This window comes from Drosophila sulfurigaster, chromosome 3 (assembly GCF_023558435.1).
Source record: "Drosophila sulfurigaster albostrigata strain 15112-1811.04 chromosome 3, ASM2355843v2, whole genome shotgun sequence".
NCBI classification, from domain to species: domain Eukaryota; kingdom Metazoa; phylum Arthropoda; class Insecta; order Diptera; family Drosophilidae; genus Drosophila; species Drosophila sulfurigaster.
In genome coordinates, this window is record NC_084883.1 from 34,537,878 (window position 1) to 34,555,928 (window position 18,051).

The following is an 18,051-nucleotide window of genomic DNA, read 5'->3' on the forward strand; positions in this document are numbered from 1 at the left end:
GTGTTCGTATACATGAGCGTTTGTATAAGCGTGTGTGTGTGCTGGTTCTCGCAGATGCCTTAGTTCATTTTTGTTTCTGCAACGCGTGTTTGTGTCGGGCAAGTTTCTCGCCAGTTTTTCGTGTTGTGAAGTGAAATTAAAAAACAATTTTAAGCCAAACCAATCGCTCGTTGGTGTGTTAAACTGTTTAATTATGTCATTGCCGTCATCGCATAGTGCAGCGTATAAGGCGAATGTTAAACTATGTCGGGCTATCGAGAAAGAACCTACTTTATATGATCCAAACCATGAACATCATAGAAAAAGACAGCCATCGGAGATTTGCTGGGAGTCGGTTGCGGCGGAGACGGGAGTGTCGGGTAAGTGGAAGCAGTGTTGCAAAGCGAGGCGTGCGCATTCGCGCTTATCGTTATCGCATATCGCTTGTCACTGTGAATTGTTCGCCGCTGTAAACGAGTTGGCAGCGCGTTCAGTGTTGGTAACTTACGTTTGCTTGTGTTTGAATTGCTTTAACGAATTATTTTTTTTAAAATACAAATGCAGTTAAGAATGTATGTATGTATTTATGCTCATTGGTTAATACAAATGCAATAAATTCAAAATAAAAATGTAATTTTAAAATACACTGCTGGTCTTAGGATAGTCGCACGCTTATTTCTATTAAAATTTGTTTAATATTTATTGCTTTAATGAGGATTAAAATGAAGTTGATATGCAGAAACATTTGGTATTGAATGATACTTTAAATGAAATATTTAAATGATTTTTTAAATTTAACAAAATAGTGTTTTTCAATTTTTTTTTACAGTTATTCAAAATATAGTTGTATTTTTCTTGGTCAATAAATAAGGCGCACTTGGGCTTTTAAATTTTTTATAAGAAAATCAATTTTTTTAATTTAAATTTTTAGTTGGTGTTAATATTTCATTAGAAATAAAAACAAGTTAGAAAGTTACAGTCGAGTGTGATCGACTGTGAGATACCCGCTACTCATTTTGAATTAAAGCAAAATATTGCGGTATTATTTTCAAAATATACCGAAAATAGTAAAAATACTTAAATAATTTCAAATAGTATGTTTGGAATATCGATATAGTACCACATTCAAAATATACCATAGACGGCAGATTGTCAACCAAAGCAACTAAGAGCCCAAGTAAGTAGGCGTTTTTCCCATACAAAAGTATTTCTTTAAAAACTTCCACAATTTTTATCTTATCGCAACCAAAAAGGAATCACAACTACTGTTGTTATTATTGTATATGCAAAAATTCGCTGCTCTAGCTTCAAAATTATTCGATTTTTTTGATTTGCGGGAGCGGAAGTGGGCTTGGCAAAACGAAAACGACAGACGGACATGGCTAGATCGACTCGTCTGTTGACCCTGATCAAGAATATATATACTTTATAGGGTCGGAGATGCCTCCTTCTGCCTGTTACAATCATTTCCTTCCGGCACAAAGTTATAATACCCTTCTACCCTATGGGTAGCGGGTATAAAAATTATTTCCTTTGATATAATTACATAAGGAATCAATGTAGTTCAAGAAAATCTCACTCCAAGCATATTTAAAGCTTCAATTAATTTTTTCTTATCTTTCATTTACAATTACGTTAGGATCTGAAAAACTCCAGATTCCAATTTCAATATAATGAACCCTTTATGTATATGTAATTAAAATAAATTGAAAGCTTTCGAAAATATTAATTATTTCTTCAGGGAGTAAAAATTTCAGTGAACTCGTTTTTCCACCTTTTATGTAATTAAATATAACGTGGAAATTTGCTCAAAATATTTTATGGTCATACCGAAAACTATTTAAAAGAATATTTATTTCATTTACTTTTATACAAAATGATAATGAATATTGCCAAGTTTTAATAGTTAGTTTTCAGCAAATATGTAACAAGTAATTTTGTTATTTTTATTACAATATTTACAATAAGTAAACATTATATTTCTTTGCAAAATATACAAGAAAATTTATTTTTAATATTGCAATTTATTTTGGGTCGAGCGCTTTAGTTCAATCAAAAAGTTAATTATTAATAAATTTACTAAGTACTATATGTTTCTCCAAAAATTCAAAATTAAGAATATTATTTAAAAAATAATACTTTTTCGTAATCCTTCACGTTCTGCAATAAATATGAAAATACTTCAGATTAAAGAAAAAAATACACATGGAAATAGAATGTACATATATTATTTTAATATATTTGGGTAAAACTATTTTTTTATGACTTTCGTGAATCTAGTTCGATTTTAGCATAATTTTTCTTTTTTTTATTTATAAAATACATACTTAGTTTCTTCAGAGTCATATTGTATATGGGTAATTCCATGGCGAAATTTGTCCCGTGCGCGACTTTTTACAGTGCACTGCAGTGAAAATAACATAAACTGAAACAATTGTCAAAATAAGTGAATGTTATTTTAAAGCTCTAGAAATGCACTATATTTAGAGCTAAGATTGATTTTAGGGACTTGATCTGTTTTCCGATAAAATATATAATTTGGTTCATTTTTTGGTTTTGCGTACGAATTGGTTAATTTTTGCAATTATCACAACAGAAAACAAAACAGAAAGAAAATTCCAAAACCATTCTTAGCTCTAATTAAATTACTTATCTAGAGCTATAAAAATAAACTTTTCTTATTTTTAAAATTTTTTCAGTTTATGTTATTTTCAATGTAAAGAGTCTCGCACGGGACAAATTCCGTCATGGAATTACCCATATACTGTTTTTTATGAGGACTTTCAAAAATTTGAATTATGTTTTACTTTTTCAAATACACTTGGCCTTCGCTTAACACGAACTCTTTTAGCACGAACTCGGTCCTATACGGTTACAAATTTGCTGTCATCCCCTTTTAACAGGCTAATAACCTCGTTCTGACACGATTTTTTGATAAGGAGCCACCAAAATGAGAAAACATGTTGAAGCAAACTGGCTTAAGCTATAAATGCCACCAAATGCATTTCAAACTTGATATGAATAGAAACATATGATCTCCTTACTTTTTAACATTTTTAAGTTTCTATAAAGATTAATCTGTTAAATTATTATATGAAGCAACCTTTTTAACTAAATACTAGCTTTTAGTTTTGAAAATATGAACGTTATGCATTTATTAAATGCATATGCATAATAACTTTTGCTTAATTTTGAACAAATGTATGAAACTTTAATAAAAAACAGACAAAATTTGAATAATAAAAAATTTTTTTTGCTGCCAATTTTGCGAACGTAACTCCTTATTTTGTACTGAATCCATGTTTCGCTTAACACGAGAATTTCTAAGAACGTAACCCCCCGGGTTAAGTGAGGGCCAAGTGTATATAATATGTGTAAAATTCAGGAATTAGTTAAAAAAAAATGTGTTGGGTTCACTGAATGTTTAATATTTAAATGAGATTTCATGTATAAACCACTTCCGTTTTTTATCACGTGACAGTGATAACGAATTGACAGCAATTATAAAAGCAGAGAACAATTTATTTGGACATTTTTCTTGATTAAAAAATATTTTTTGGAATATGTCTCCTTTTATTTTACGGCAATAAGATAATTACCTTTTTTTTTTGGAAAACTACTCCTACAAGTAGCCCTGAATTTGATATATAAATATATATATTTTTTGTTTGCCTTTATTTTATAAGTATACAAATAAGATAATTAATGATATATTTTAAATACTTCAATAATATTCATAACTGAATTTAGCTAAAATAAATTTGTTATTGATATTTAGGTATTAAATGCTAAAGCGGTTACAAATATTATAGTATTCAATACTTTTACCAAAACTAAAGCGTGTTATACACAGGGGAAGAATATTAGGAAATACCCACAGGTCTACTGGCGGGACATAGAAATTGCTCCGTTTTATACCCGCTACCCATAGGGTAGAAGGGTATTATAACTTTGTGCCGGCAGGAAATGTATGTAACAGGTAGAAGGAGGCATCTCCCTGTAAAGTATATACATTCTTGATCAGCATCAATAGCCGATACGATCTAGCCATGTCCGTCTGTGTGTCTGTCCGTATGAAACACTGGATCTCAGAGACTATAAGCGATAGAGCAATAATTTTTTTTCGACAGCATTTGTTATGTTTTCACGCAGATCAAGTTTGTTTCAAATTATCCGCTTTCGCCCCGCAAATCAAAAAAAAATCGAATAACAAGCGTTTAAAGTTGTGAATTTCAGTGTAAATAATTATAACAAAAGTAATTATGATTCCTAAAAATTTGGTTGCGATCAGATATAAATTGTGGAAGTTATTAAAGAAATACTTTTGTATGGGCAAAAACGCCTACTTACTAAGGATCTTAGTTGCTTTGGCTGACAATGTAGTATATTGTGGTGTCTATGGTATATTTTGAATTTGGTCCTATATAAATATACCAAATACACCAGTTGGTATATATTTAATTTTTTGTAGTATTTTCGGTATATTTTGAAAACAATACCGCAATGTTTTGCTTTTATTCAAAATGGGTAGTGGGTATCTCACAGTCGAGCACGCTATACTGTAGCTTTCTTATTTGTTAAATTATTTATAGTGATCAAAGCGGGTAGTTTTGAGTTGATCAGTCTAAATTTTATCAATTATTATATTAAAAAGGGCTTACACAACCGATTAAGAAGAATTGCTAACTAGTTCATCAATTTGTGCTTTTTAGATTGAATATTTCATATTTTTCCGTTTACTAAATAAATACACATCAAAAACCTCGACGGTTAAATATGAAATCAAAATGGTTTCTTATATAATTGCTATAGGAATACAGAAAAACTAAAAGTACTGCCGCGGAGCATTTTTCACGTTACGACAAGAAATTTTGGTAACAGTCATAAATATCAGGTCAAACTTTAAAGATTTGCGGGCAAATTTTAAACAACAGCTTAGGCAATTTATATGCAAAAGTAAGGGACGTTTATGACGCTTATTGAGTTAGGATTAGAGTTGAGATATTGCGATCACCAGATTTACGGTTAGTCCGAAGACCGCGACATCTGTTAGGTTGCAATAGGTACCATAAATAGGTAATCAAAAGGCCGAACACCCCTTCCAGAAGTCCTCCTCAGATTTACCTGCGTTGCGCAATGCATTTGTCTCGCTCACAACTTGATGATGTGCCTATGTTTGTCTCTTTCTTTCGCACGCCCAAACTCATAGTGGATAAATGCAAACGACGCTGGCGTCAAATACGCAGCGATTACATTGCCAATCGCAATGCGCCGAACTTCCTCATGGCCGAAGAGCTTGCGTTTCTTAACGCTCACCTGCCGACGCCGTCCGAGTTGAGTACGGTCGGCGAAAAGGATACAAGTAAGAAGGACAATGAGAGCGAGCGAGATAGCAAGAGTAAGAGCAAGGAACCTTCGGTTGAGCTGAGCTATAAAGAGGAGGAATACGAAGACTCAGAAGCAGTTGAGGAACAGCCGTTGTCCAAGCTAAAGCAGACAACTTTGAGCCAAAAACAAACAGAATCCGAACAAGACAAAATCAAGCCAAAGGACAAGAAAGTCGAGCAGAAGAAGGAAGCCAAGAACAAGCGTAAATACAGCGAATATTACGAGAAGGAAGAGGAACACGAAGCAGAGGACAAAAAAGAAGCAGCAAAGCTGGAGCAGCCACAACGCCTGCGTCTCGACAGCAACAAGTCAGAGTTCTTCATCAAGCAGAGCAGCAAGACGACACCTAACTGTCTCATCATTGGCAAGAAACAGCCCACAGAAGACGCCACAACGGGGCCGCCACAGCTTGCCGACGATCACTTCGATCCAATGGCCGACGAAAGTGCCGATGAAACCGCAAGCGTTGGTGGTGGTCGACGGCTGCGTCGCGGTCCCGCTCGCAAGCAGCTCCCCATACAGAAGACAGTCTCGGAGCAACGCATAACCCGACTGTCGCGTCGCAAGTCCTTGTCCGTGGCGGCTGCGCTCCGACTGCGCAGCTCCACATCGCCGGTGAAGATGACACCGCTGCCACGCACCATAACAACTTCTCCCAAGGCAGCCAAAGTCGGGCAACCAGCAGCAGCAACTGCAGCGGCTGCTGCTACTTCACGGGATGACATCTTTCCGCGTCCACGCGCCGCGCCACCTGCTGTGGTCATGGCCCGTCGTCCTGGCCAGCAGTTAACACAGTCGCCTCTACAGATCTCGTCGCCAACCCCATCATCATCGCAGTCACCAGCGCAACCCTCGTCCACAGCTGCCTCCGCGACTGCACCGCTTATGCGTCAGATCATCAAGCCGCGCCCTGTACCAGGAACACACCACACAGTTCCTGCTCCAATTGCAGCCAAGCGTTTTGCAGTGCCCACGGTTACAGCGCCTCGTGCGCCACCGCCACACAGTCTACACAACGATCCTTTGAAGTTGCCACCAGCCAGCAAAGGGGCCACATCCTCTTCGCCACCGCAGCAACAACGTTTGGTCTCCTCCAGCAACACGCTCGTCATAAGCACCACCAGCTACCCGACGGCTAGCAGCAACACCACAACCATGAGCTCCAGCTCCGGTACCAGTTCCAGTATCAGTTCCGGTTCCAACACAGTACTCACCACCTCCATCACAGCCTCGGCGATTGCGAGCACCACAACTCTCGTCAAGCGCTTGGAGAAGTGCTCACAAACCGACACCGCAGATGTCTTTTCGGATGATTATTTCCTGGACATGGTGCGACCGCAGATGCGTGAAATGAATTCCCGCCAGAAGATGCGCTTCAAGCAGAAGATCTTTAACGCGCTCATGGAGACCTTCGATGATGCCACCGATTTTCCTGATAGCGGTGACTTGCAGCATTTCAACATTAATACTCCATCGGGTTACGAGAATGTCTCCGATGTGGAGTTGCGTTTGATGCGTGAGCTTGTGAGTATTGTCAGCGCTGCCAAGCACACGCCAGAGACAACATCGACGGTGGCAACAGCCTTGATCTTGCCCACTGTGGCTAAGAGCGGTGCTATAGCGAAGGCAGCCAAGCCGCAAGGCGCGGTAGCAGCAGCGTCGCCAGCAGCGACAGCGTCGCCAGCAGCGACATCGTCGACAGCCAAGCCGAATCTCGATGAGAAGCGAATGTATCGCATCATGCCCATGGCAAATGGCGTAAAGGTGCCGATGACGATGTTGCGTCAGGACAGCATCGACAGCAACAGCAGCACCTCACGCAGCACGCCCGGGATTGCAACCGTAACCGGAGCTGCCGCAGCTGCGGCACGTGCCAAGTTTGTTATACCCGCCAAGTCGCCGCGCATACAAGATCCCCTAACTACGCTGCTGAGCACAGTGCCACAAGTGCGTCAGATGGGAAGACGCTACTCCGTCTGCGGAGGTGTTGGACCCAGCGCCGCGTTGGCCAACTCGCAATCGGCTGCTGCCTCTGTTGGCGCCGTTGTGTCGCCCATGAATGGTTCCTTGGAGGCGCTGCTCAAGCGTCGTCTCCCCAATGTGTCGCAATCGATGGTGCCACCGCAGCAACGTCCGCGTTACACACAGAGTCCCACCGGACCCATTGCACCTGGGAACAGTTTGCTGGTGCGTCGCGCTGCTGTGGCAGGTGCACAGAAGCAAATGTCGCCACAGGGCGGCATGCCACTAACACAAAAGTCACCGCAGCTCAGCGGCAATACGGGATTCAACTCGTTTGCCACTCCCACAACTCTGCAACGTGTCACATCGCCACAGAAACGTGGCATGGTCATCGCTAATGTGAAGGGTCAAGGTCAACAGCAGGCAAAATCTTCGGTGGCTGCTGTGCGCGCTGCGGCGCCTCTCGGTCAAATCAAGTCGACGTCGTCGCCTAATGTGGCAAATTTGTTGAGCGATTCACGTCCAAACATGTCCAATCCAGCTCAACGACCCCCAGCTCCCGCACAGACATCACAAGCTGCAATTGCAATTCAATCTCAGCCACATTCCCAGCCAGCCAAAGCAGCCGCAGCAGAAGCTGCAGCAGCTAAGACAGCAGCAGCCGCAGAGCAACGTGAGGAGACGCAGATGGCGGGCATCATTGCCGCCGATTACTTTGATATGAGTCGCCTCAAGCGTGAGCCACAGGACATCTTGGATGACGACATCTTGGGCATGTAATTCAATCTATCCCCAAAAAAATCTTCATATTCCATAATAAGCATTACAGTTATACTATTAATTGAACATACATATGTATTTCTTTTCTTATCAATTATTACATACAATACTAAATATATATATTACTATATATGAATAAATATTGAGTCATGAAGACCGAGAATTTAATGTTCAGTTTGTTAAGATTTTCCATATTACGATTCAAATAAAATTTGTAGCTCTTAAACTCAAATCGCAAATATTTTCATTGGGTTTCGGGTTTCCGCAGCTACTTCAAGGTGCTGGGTAATCGACTTGACAATACGCTTTAAATAAATGCAATGAGAAGAGAATAACAAAAACTAGACTATTACGATTTCAGATCAGCTGCCGCACCAAGTAAGTTGTAAATAGTTTAAGTTTATTTCTTGAATCTTTACAATTGCCGGAGTAAATAAGTTGAAGTATAATTTGTAGCTTTAAAAGTCAATAATGTTTTTCTTGGGTTTTGGAATTCACCGACTGCTCTGCTACATGATGGTCGTCTAGGCAATACCCTTTAAAAGTAATAACAATCTGTTAAAAGTGGTACAGAAATTAAAATAAACAATTTCCAACTTGATGGATTAATAATTGTTTTAATTTAAATTTATTTTGGAATAGACAATTCTTAATGAAAACTATAAGATACGTTGTTGAAATTTACACGAATATTAAAAACTTAGCACTAATCGAAATTTAAAATTGGTAAAATATACACTCCTTATATGTTAAATATACATAGTCTATGTATGAAATTGGTAAAAAATATACTCATTATAAATATTGTATATAAAGTAAGTATGACATTCACTGTCAGTGTCAAACTTTACTGAACTATTACACTCTCATTCGTCCCATCGAAAATGTGTAGGGTATAAACCGGAAACTCGCAGGTAGACGATATCTATAAGCAGCTGCAGTTTGTTTCTGAAGTGCCAGCAATCAACAAAGAGTAATGGACAAGAGACAATAGCAAACATGCTCTCAACTCAAAGATCTCTCAAACACCCTTTAAAAGTCGCACACTTATCAATTGCTTCCATTTATTATTTATTGTGCCATTCAAGTATTGAGATCGGGTAAAGCACACGACAAAATTTACAATTATATTTCGATTCGATTTCGAAGAGAATCTTATCTGGAGAACAGTTGTGTGCTTATAAATTTAATGATAAGTGATAAGATGAGTTTGAGGGGTGGGAAATAAACAGCTATAAGAACAAGTTGTCAGTCCATTTGCGCGCTTAGTTCACTCCAAGACAGCCTACAATGAAATACCTGGCAATTATTGCTCTGCTTTTGCCCCTCGTCTATGGCGCTGTGGTGCCAAGGTCCCAGCAAGCCGATGTGGATCTTATTCCCGATATTTCCACGGCCGAGGATGGCAAGGATAGCATTCTGATCCCCGATATGTCGGTGGCCAGCGATGCTGATGAAACCGTGCACAGCAAATCCTTCCGTCAGCTGTTCCGTAAGGAGGAAGCTTCTGTGCCCGATATGTCTGTCGCTGCCGATGCTGAGGATAACCACAGTAAGTCTTCAAAGAGCGGCTCTGAAGGATTTAGCTTTATTATAATTTTTGCCTTCATTAGCTGCCCAGGCTAAGGTTCAGGTTCCCGACATGTCCGTTGCCGCCGATGCTCTAGACAAAGGTAAGTTTTCTCCCCTTAACATCCCTTCCTTTCTGACTCCTCTTCACCATCTTTAGTTGAGGCTAATGTCGATCTTGTACCCGACATGTCCGTTGCCGCCGATGCTCTGGACAAGGGTAAGTTTTCCCCACATGATTCCATGCCTTCCTTTCTGACTTCTCATCCTTATCTTCAGTTGAGGCTAATGTCGATTTTGTACCCGACATGTCCGTCGCCAGCGATGCCTTGTAAACCATGTGTTAACAAAACAAACAGAAAATCCGTCTCTTAATGTTAACTATGTTTATGTGTATTGTATTTTTAAGTTTTTCTATTTATATGAGCAGCATTAATAAATTATAAAGGCTTCGTTTAGAAGTGCGCATTGACTTTATTATCTTCTTATTCCTTTATCTTTCTCCTCTCCGCTTTATCAATTTTATTTATTGTCACGTTGAAATAATCATCTGATGTGGGCACGTGTGTGAAACATTTGAAAATGCTCGAAGCTAAAAAAGGAAAGCAGACAGTGTGTAGATAATTTGAACAATTTTGTATTAATTAGTAATTTATTATTTATTATCATTTATTTGTTTCGCAGTTGATGAGGAATGAATTATTTGTGTACATATATAAAAATCTAAAACAAACAATCATTACGAAAGAAGTCATAGCTTATAATAACATTTTTTTCTTTATTTGCCATATCTGGTTTATTGCCTTAATTATTAGTTATTCATCTTATTGACAATTACCAATTAAATACAAGAATACATGGAAGTAGTTGGATTATTTAATGTGGAAATGTAGCATCAAACTGGATGCAAAAACAGTATATATATACATTTGTTATCGCAACATCTCATCACTGATATATTAAATCAGTATATATTAGATATCGAATATCGATTGATGTTTGGCCTTACATGGTCTCACTTTTTCTTAAGCTCTCTCTCTTTCGTCGTTGACAGACTGATAAATATAGTTAACATAGGTTTTACTGTCATATTTTTAATGAACTTGTCACCAATATTCAACGTATTTTTATTAGTACTATAGAATCTGAGAAACAAAGTGTACAATTTCATGCAGGAATCATAAAAAATTATTATTAGACTCGTGAATTTTCCTGGCTTGGTTCTATAAACCCTCGTGCGTCACCGCCACATAGTCTACACAACGATCCTTTGAAGCTGCCACCCGCCAGCAAAGGGGCCATATCCTCTTCGCCACCGCAGCAACAACGTTTGGTCTCCTCCAGCAACACGCTCGTCATAAGCACCACCAGCTACCCGACGGCTAGCAGCACTACCACAACCATGAGCTCCAGCTCCGGTACCAGTTCCAGTTCCAGTTCAGATGATTATTTTCAGGACATGGTGCGAACGCAGATGCGTGAAATGAATCCCCGGCAGAAGATGCGCTTCAAGGAGAAGGTCTTCAACGCGCTCATGGAGACCTTCGATGATGCCACCGATTTTCTCGACAGCGGACGTTTGCAGCAAGGCGCGGTAGCAGCAGCGTCGCCAGCCGCGACAGCGTCGCCAGCAGCGACATCGTCGACAGTCAAGCCGAATCTCGATGAGAAGCGAATGTATCGCATCATGCCCATGGCCAATGGCGTAAAGGTGCCGATGACGATGTTGCGTCAGGACAGCATCGACAGCAACAGCAGCACCTCACGCAGCACGCCCGGGATTGCAACCGGATCCTGCATGTATCCCCTGGTACGTCAGATGGGAAGACGCTACTCCGTCTGCGGAGGTGTTGGACCCAGCGCCGCGTTGGCCAACTCGCAATCGGCTGCTGCCTCTGTTGGCGCCGTTGTGTCGCCCATGAATGGTTCCTTGGAGGCGCTGCTCAAGCGTCGTCTCCCCAATGTGTCGCAGTCGATGGTGCCGCCGCAGCAACGTCCGCGCTACTCACAGAGTCCTGACAACAGTTTGCTGGTGCGTCGCGCTGCTCTGGCAGGTGCACAGAAGCAAATGTCGCCACAGGGCGGCATTCCACTGACACAAAAGTCACCGCAGCTTAGCGGCAATACGGGATTCAACTCGTTTGCCACTTCCACAACGCTGCAACGTGTCACATCGCCACAGAAACGTGGCATGGTCATATCCAATGTGAAGGGTCAAGGTCAACAGCAGGCCAAATCTTCGGTGGCTGCTGTGCGCGCTGCGGCGCCTCTCGGTCAAATCAAGTCGACGTCGTCGCCTAATGTAGCAAATTTGTTGAGCTATTCGCGTCCAAACATGTCCAATCCAGCTCAACGACTCCCAGCTCCCACACAGATATTACAAGCTGCAACTGCAATTGCAATTCCATCTCAGCCACATTCCCAGCCAGCCAAAGCAGCCGCAGCAGCAGCTAAGACAGTAGCAGCCTCGGAGCAACATGAGGAGACGCAGATGGCGGGCATCATTGCCGCCGATTACTTTGATATGAGTCGCCTCAAGCGTGAGCCACAGAACATCAAGCGTGAGCCACAGAACATCAAGCGTGAGCCACAGGACATCAAGCGTGAGCCACAGGACATCAAGCGTGAGCCACAGGACATCAAGCGTGAGCCACAGGACATCAAGCGTGAGCCACTTGACATCAAGCGTGAGCCACAGGACATCAAGCGTGAGCCACAGGTCATCAATCGTGAGCCACTTGACATCAAGCGTGAGCCACAGGACATCTTGGATGACGACATCTTGGGCATGTAATTCAATCTATCCCCAAAAATCTTCATATTCCATAATATGCATAACAGTTGTACTATCAATTGAACATACATATATTTTTTTTTTATCAATTATTACACACACAACTAAATACATATATTACTATATATGTATAAATATTAAGTCATGAAGACCGATTCAAATTAAATTTGTAACACTTAAACTCAAATCGCAAATATTTTCATTGGGTTTCGGGTATGAAACAATTGAAAATGCTCGAACCTAAAAAAGAAAAGGAGAAATTTAAGTAAGCAATATCACCTACAATGTGTAATTTTAATTTTTTTTTTAATTGGTAGTTTATTATCATTTATTTGCTGCGTAGTTGATGTGTGATGATTATTTATATTTATATATAACATACATACGTAAAATTGCTAAATCAAATAATCGTTACCAAATGGAGTCATAGCAAATGATAACATTGCTATATCATAATTGAACATTTAATCAATATTCCGTTTTTTATTACAGCTAGAATTTTGAAAATACGATAGAACCTCTAAGAACCTAAGCATTCAATTTCATGCTTAAATTATAATAAATTTTTGACTCCCTATAGATTTCTTATCTACAAGTATTTTCCACTCATTGCAAGTGAATTAACTTGGCTACGTTCTATAAATTTAGCATGATATACTATAATATTAAATTTCTGAATACCAAATCAAAATATTTCATATTCATTTAGTTGAGAAATAAAGTTTCCCCACCAAACTTTCCTCAACAATATCTGCACAAAAAATAATACGAGTTTGCTTATTTACAAACCTGAACTGAAAGACAAAGCTAGTTAAATTTACGACCCGTATTTGATCAGCTCAAATAGTTTTGTGTGCTGCGCTAGACATGACTATGTAATTTGGCATTACTCAACTGATATAAAGTCTTCTCCAATTACAGCGATATCCACAACAATAGCAACAACAATAGCCACTACTCCATTTGAGGCGAGGCAATAACATTACTCTCTCTTCGGCTTCGGGTCGAGACCGAAAAAAACTGATTAGTTTTGCGTCCATGGTCGAAAGGTTCGTTTACGTTTCCGTTTAGCAAACAAAATTAGTTTGTTTTTTTTTTTCTTCTTCAATGTTGTTGCTGTCTCTTTCATACTGCCTCATTTCGCTGTAGTTGTACTTGTTGTTGGTGGATTTTTTTTGCTCTTTTCGCTTGGGCATTGTGTCGCTGGCTATTAATAAAAAGGAATTAACGGCAAAAACCGGACCCACACAAAGTGCCCCTGATCCCAATGAGGCACATGACCATAAACAACAAGCCACATAGGTTAATGGAAAATGTTGCAACGTTGTGAAGCAGAGAGGTAGAGAGGAAGGGAGACGCATGCCTTTGTTGTCGTTGTGATTTTCACACAAAAGCGCTAAAGCGGCTACTAAATTACGTGCTCATGTGTTCTATCTAACATAGAGTTCGGTAGACAACCATCCCCCGTCTCACTCTCTCTCTCTCCCTCTCTCCACTCTCCTCTTGTCCCGCCCACGCTGCTCCAGCAAATCGCATTTGGTGCGCTAATGAACCGCAGTAGTGGACGCGGCTAGAACCAAACTAGAAACCAAAACCAGAATTGGACCAGGTCAGTTTAGAGTGGAGACAGGGAATAGTGGAGACTGTGGAGAGAGGAGAGAGTGCAGTGTAGAACAGGAGACCAGGAGTCTGGTTCAAAGCTGGTCGCATATTTAAACGTAAAAATACCGTTTAAATGTGTAACAATGCTGTTAACTTGGCTTTTGGGGCGGAGGCAACAAAAGCCGCTTGATTAAACAGCCTTTGTATGTGTATGGCTGCCACTAATTGTTGCAACAACAATCCAACATTTGATATGCGATCGCCAACCAAAAGGTGCTTCCCCCATTTTATACGGTGTAATCTGAGCAAATATGAATTAAAATTGAGTGCTATAATAAATTCTCTAAAATGTAGACTGTTCATTATTAACTGATAACCGGAGGATTCATAAATTACAAAGAGTATTTGTTTATAAAGTGACTTGCGTAAAGTTTGAGAAAATGTAATAATCGTATGTTAAAAAAAATGATATACAGTATTTTTCTTTTTACTAATTAATTTAAATAACAAATAAAATGTAGAATGAGATTCTGTTTGTAAATACCTCTCTCCCCAAAAAATATTATTATTGATTTTTTTTTATTATTTAAAAAAACTTTTTTCTGTTTAAGCAGATAACTTTAAAATTTTCCTGTAATCTTTTATATTGTAAATATTTTTGAAATAAAATGTTTGTGTAGGGGGGCGTCTTCAGAATAATAATAACACTTTAACTTTTCGAATTGTTGGAATTTGTAATTTTACAATTATTTTATTGCACTTGGAAAAAGTACACTTGTTGTGCCGGTCAGAATAGTAGAACAAATGTTATATGAAAAAGCACTAAAAGTGGGCAGGGTAACCAACATGAGGATAAACTAGATCAGTGTGACTGCGCGTGTGACAAGGTCACACGCACAGTATACTAACTTTGTCGCTATCGATATCAATCGATCGCGACCACACTGTCAGCTGTTTTGAGTGGTCACTCCTGCCATCATCTGGCATCAACATCCTCCCCCCCTTGCAATGAGTTGCAAACGGATTTATTGTCCACATGGACCGGACAGAATCCAATTCTGGGCCATTGGCAAATCGTTGGTGCTCGGCAGGATGCCATGTTGAATGATGTGAGGATACACATCAGTGCCGAGCACCAGGGACGGAGGGGGCAAGGATGTGAGCGAAGTTGGAAACTCCCCAGAGGTGAGGCCTGCTCGTGGGCGACGGCGAGCGGGAACGTGGCCGTGCTGGAATTCAAGATCGAGTCGTTTCCGGCTGGTCGTCGCGTCGTCACTGACGACTTGACATTCACGTATTTGGCTGGTTCCACCAAATAAATTTCTGGTACTTGGGTCCCATGGCAGCAATCATGTAATAGAGTTGAGGCCCATCCACACGGAGAAGGGCATACAACATGGAATGAAACAAGAACAAATGATTATTACAGTAGCTTCTTTACAGTATAGGACAGCACAGGACGACGAATAGAGAAACGAAGTAGGAGGTTATTCGTCTTTGTGTCGATGCCTATCTGGTTTGGATGAATGATGAGGCAGATACAAATTAGGAGTGGTGACGGGCTTCCGGAATGGAAGAGTCACCCGAGATCTGCCACATCTGCTGCGTGAAGTTGTGTTTTGCAGCTAACCAGCTTCGACGGAATATCCTCCGCCTCCCAAACTTTGGAGCTTAGTCTGTCGAGTTGATCGTCTGCTTGGATAGCGACTCTTGTCGAAAACGCAGAGACAGTTGTCGACACATTCTGGGAGACGGGGCCGGTGAGAATCAACCAAACACGGTTTGTTGGCCAAGGAGTGAGCCACAAATGTTTGGCCGGGTACCGCTCAGGATGACTGACGGAAGGATATCCGCGCCAATTAAGATGTCAATCTGAGCACCTTTGTAGAAGTTTGGATCTGCCAGTTCAATCGCTGGTAGATCCTTTAGGAACCCTTTCGGCACTCGGAATGATGGCTGCTTGTCTGCCAGTTGTGGAATAACGAACGCTGAGGTCTCGATGTGGAGCCTCGGCTTCGTTGGACAACCAATGCTGAAGTTGCATAACTTCTGCGGTTGGGCCGCAATTGCATGATTCAGCCCGGATACTTGGGCTTGCACGGATTGGAATGGCAACTTTATGCGCTGGAATAAACGCTCAGAAATGAAAGTCGCTTCGGACCCTGAGTCGATTAGTGCTCGTGCGGTGTATGTAGTACCTAGATGGCATACATTGACAACCGCCGTGCCGAGAAGGATGTTCTGAGCGTTAATGGCAAAGTAATTTTGTACATTTGTTGCTGATTGATTCGGAGTGGACTGTATGTTGGGAAGTGTGGATGGAGTGGAAGAGGCACCATTGTGGGCACTGTCGCCCCGATGGAGAAGAGTGTGGTGCCGCCTCTTGCATGTCAAGCAATTGTGCGCACTCGTACACTCTCGGAGTTGGTGACCTCTTGCGAAGCAGTTTAAACAGAGACTTTTCTGTTTGATGTAGCTCATCCGATCATTGACCGACATTTCAAGGAAGCTTGGACAAACCCGGACAGGGTGATTCTCTTTTGAGCACAAGTCACACGATTTGCCTCTCTGAGTGACTCGGGCCTTGAAAGAGTTAATTCGCTTTGAACTCTGCTGTGGACGGGATGGTCCAGCGGTAGAGTTCTGCGAGGTTTTTTGCGTCACGTCCTCAACAGCCTCGAGCGTACGATAACGCTCGTTGAGGAATGTGCTCATGTCCTGCCATGCGGGAATCTTGGTCTTGTCCACCAATGATTGCTCCCATAGTGAGAGTGTAAGTTTGGGGAGCTTGGATGAGCAAAGAAAGACCAGGATGCAGTCGGCGAAAGGACTAGAGACTGAAATGTCTGAGTGGTCAAGAGCGGTCAAGCACCGCTGAATTGTGCCATGCAGCTCCTTAATCGCTGCTCCAGACTCTTGCGAAACCGTGGACAGGTTGAAGAGAATTTTTAACTGGCTCGTTATTAACAAGCGCTTATTTTCGAATCGCTCGCAGAGAGCACTCCAAGCCAACGCGAAACCATCGTTCGTCAGCGGAAATTTGGCTACGATCTCATTGGCCTCATCTGCGGTTTTTGAATTGAGATGGAATAGTTTCTCAACCGGAGTCAACCTCGGATTGTTGACGTAGATGGCCGTGAAAAGATCACGGAAGGTCGGCCACCGCAAGTAATCCCCACGGAATACTTCGATGTCGACTGGAGGGAGCCGGCAGCCACTGGAGTACACAGGAGGAGCGGATGCTTCACTCCTGGTTGATTCGGAAACTTGTGTAATTTGCCCCTTTACATGGGCGAGACACCGCTCATACACTGCATAGCAGTGGTCATATTTGGCCTCCATGGCCTGTATGCCTTCGTTGTCGCCGTCTCGATGCAGTGCATCAGCGCACTTGGCATAAGCGGTCTCTACACTGTCCCAGAGGGCTTGCAGGCGGTCACGACGGATCTCGTACGTGTGTACATTGTCGTCTTCGGCTGCAGGCCCTCTGACCCGACTCTCAAAGTGCACCAGTCTGTCAGAGACGGCGATGAAGTTGCTGAGAGCCATCGCACGGGTGTTGCTAAGTTTAGCCTGGACGGATCGTGTAGTTGCAGAAGAAGCAGACGGCGATGGACGATCAACTTTGACTCGGAGTTGAGCGGCAGGAGTGGCGGATTTGGATCCCGAAGGAGCGGGCGAAGCGGACGACAGGCGACGAGCTGTGGTCGGAAGCTTTAATGAAAGTTTAGAGTCCTTTTCACTCTTTTGGCTTTTGGACATACTACGCTTCGGCAGCCGAGAGCAAGCACAAAAAATGGAAAGGAACTTCGGCTATCACAGGATAGTGAACAAAGCCGACACAACTATATACGGAGTGTATATTGAATACGGAGTGTATATGTAATATATACGGAGGGTATATGTAATATATACGGAGTGTATATGGAATGTATACGGAGTGTATATGGAATATATACGGAGTGTATATGTGTGTA

General features: G+C 41.4%; 2 protein-coding genes across 2 annotated transcripts; both read left to right on the plus strand.

The window, feature by feature from the left end:
• The first annotated feature begins 36 nt into the window (after positions 1–36).
• LOC133840619 (mucin-2) lies at positions 37–12,695 on the plus strand. The gene is made up of 4 exons (XM_062272549.1): positions 37–359; positions 5,189–8,058; positions 12,254–12,452; positions 12,585–12,695. Exons 1-4 carry the CDS (start codon positions 194–196, stop codon positions 12,611–12,613), a joined length of 3,264 nt encoding a protein of 1,087 aa, XP_062128533.1. The 5' UTR covers positions 37–193; the 3' UTR covers positions 12,614–12,695.
• Positions 9,365–10,150, plus strand: LOC133840618 (uncharacterized). Its single transcript, XM_062272548.1, has 4 exons — positions 9,365–9,661; positions 9,723–9,782; positions 9,839–9,898; positions 9,958–10,150. The coding sequence occupies exons 1-4, from the start codon at positions 9,400–9,402 to the stop codon at positions 10,011–10,013; spliced, it is 438 nt and encodes a 145-aa protein (XP_062128532.1). The 5' UTR covers positions 9,365–9,399; the 3' UTR covers positions 10,014–10,150.
• Positions 12,696–18,051: the final 5,356 nt, after the last annotated feature.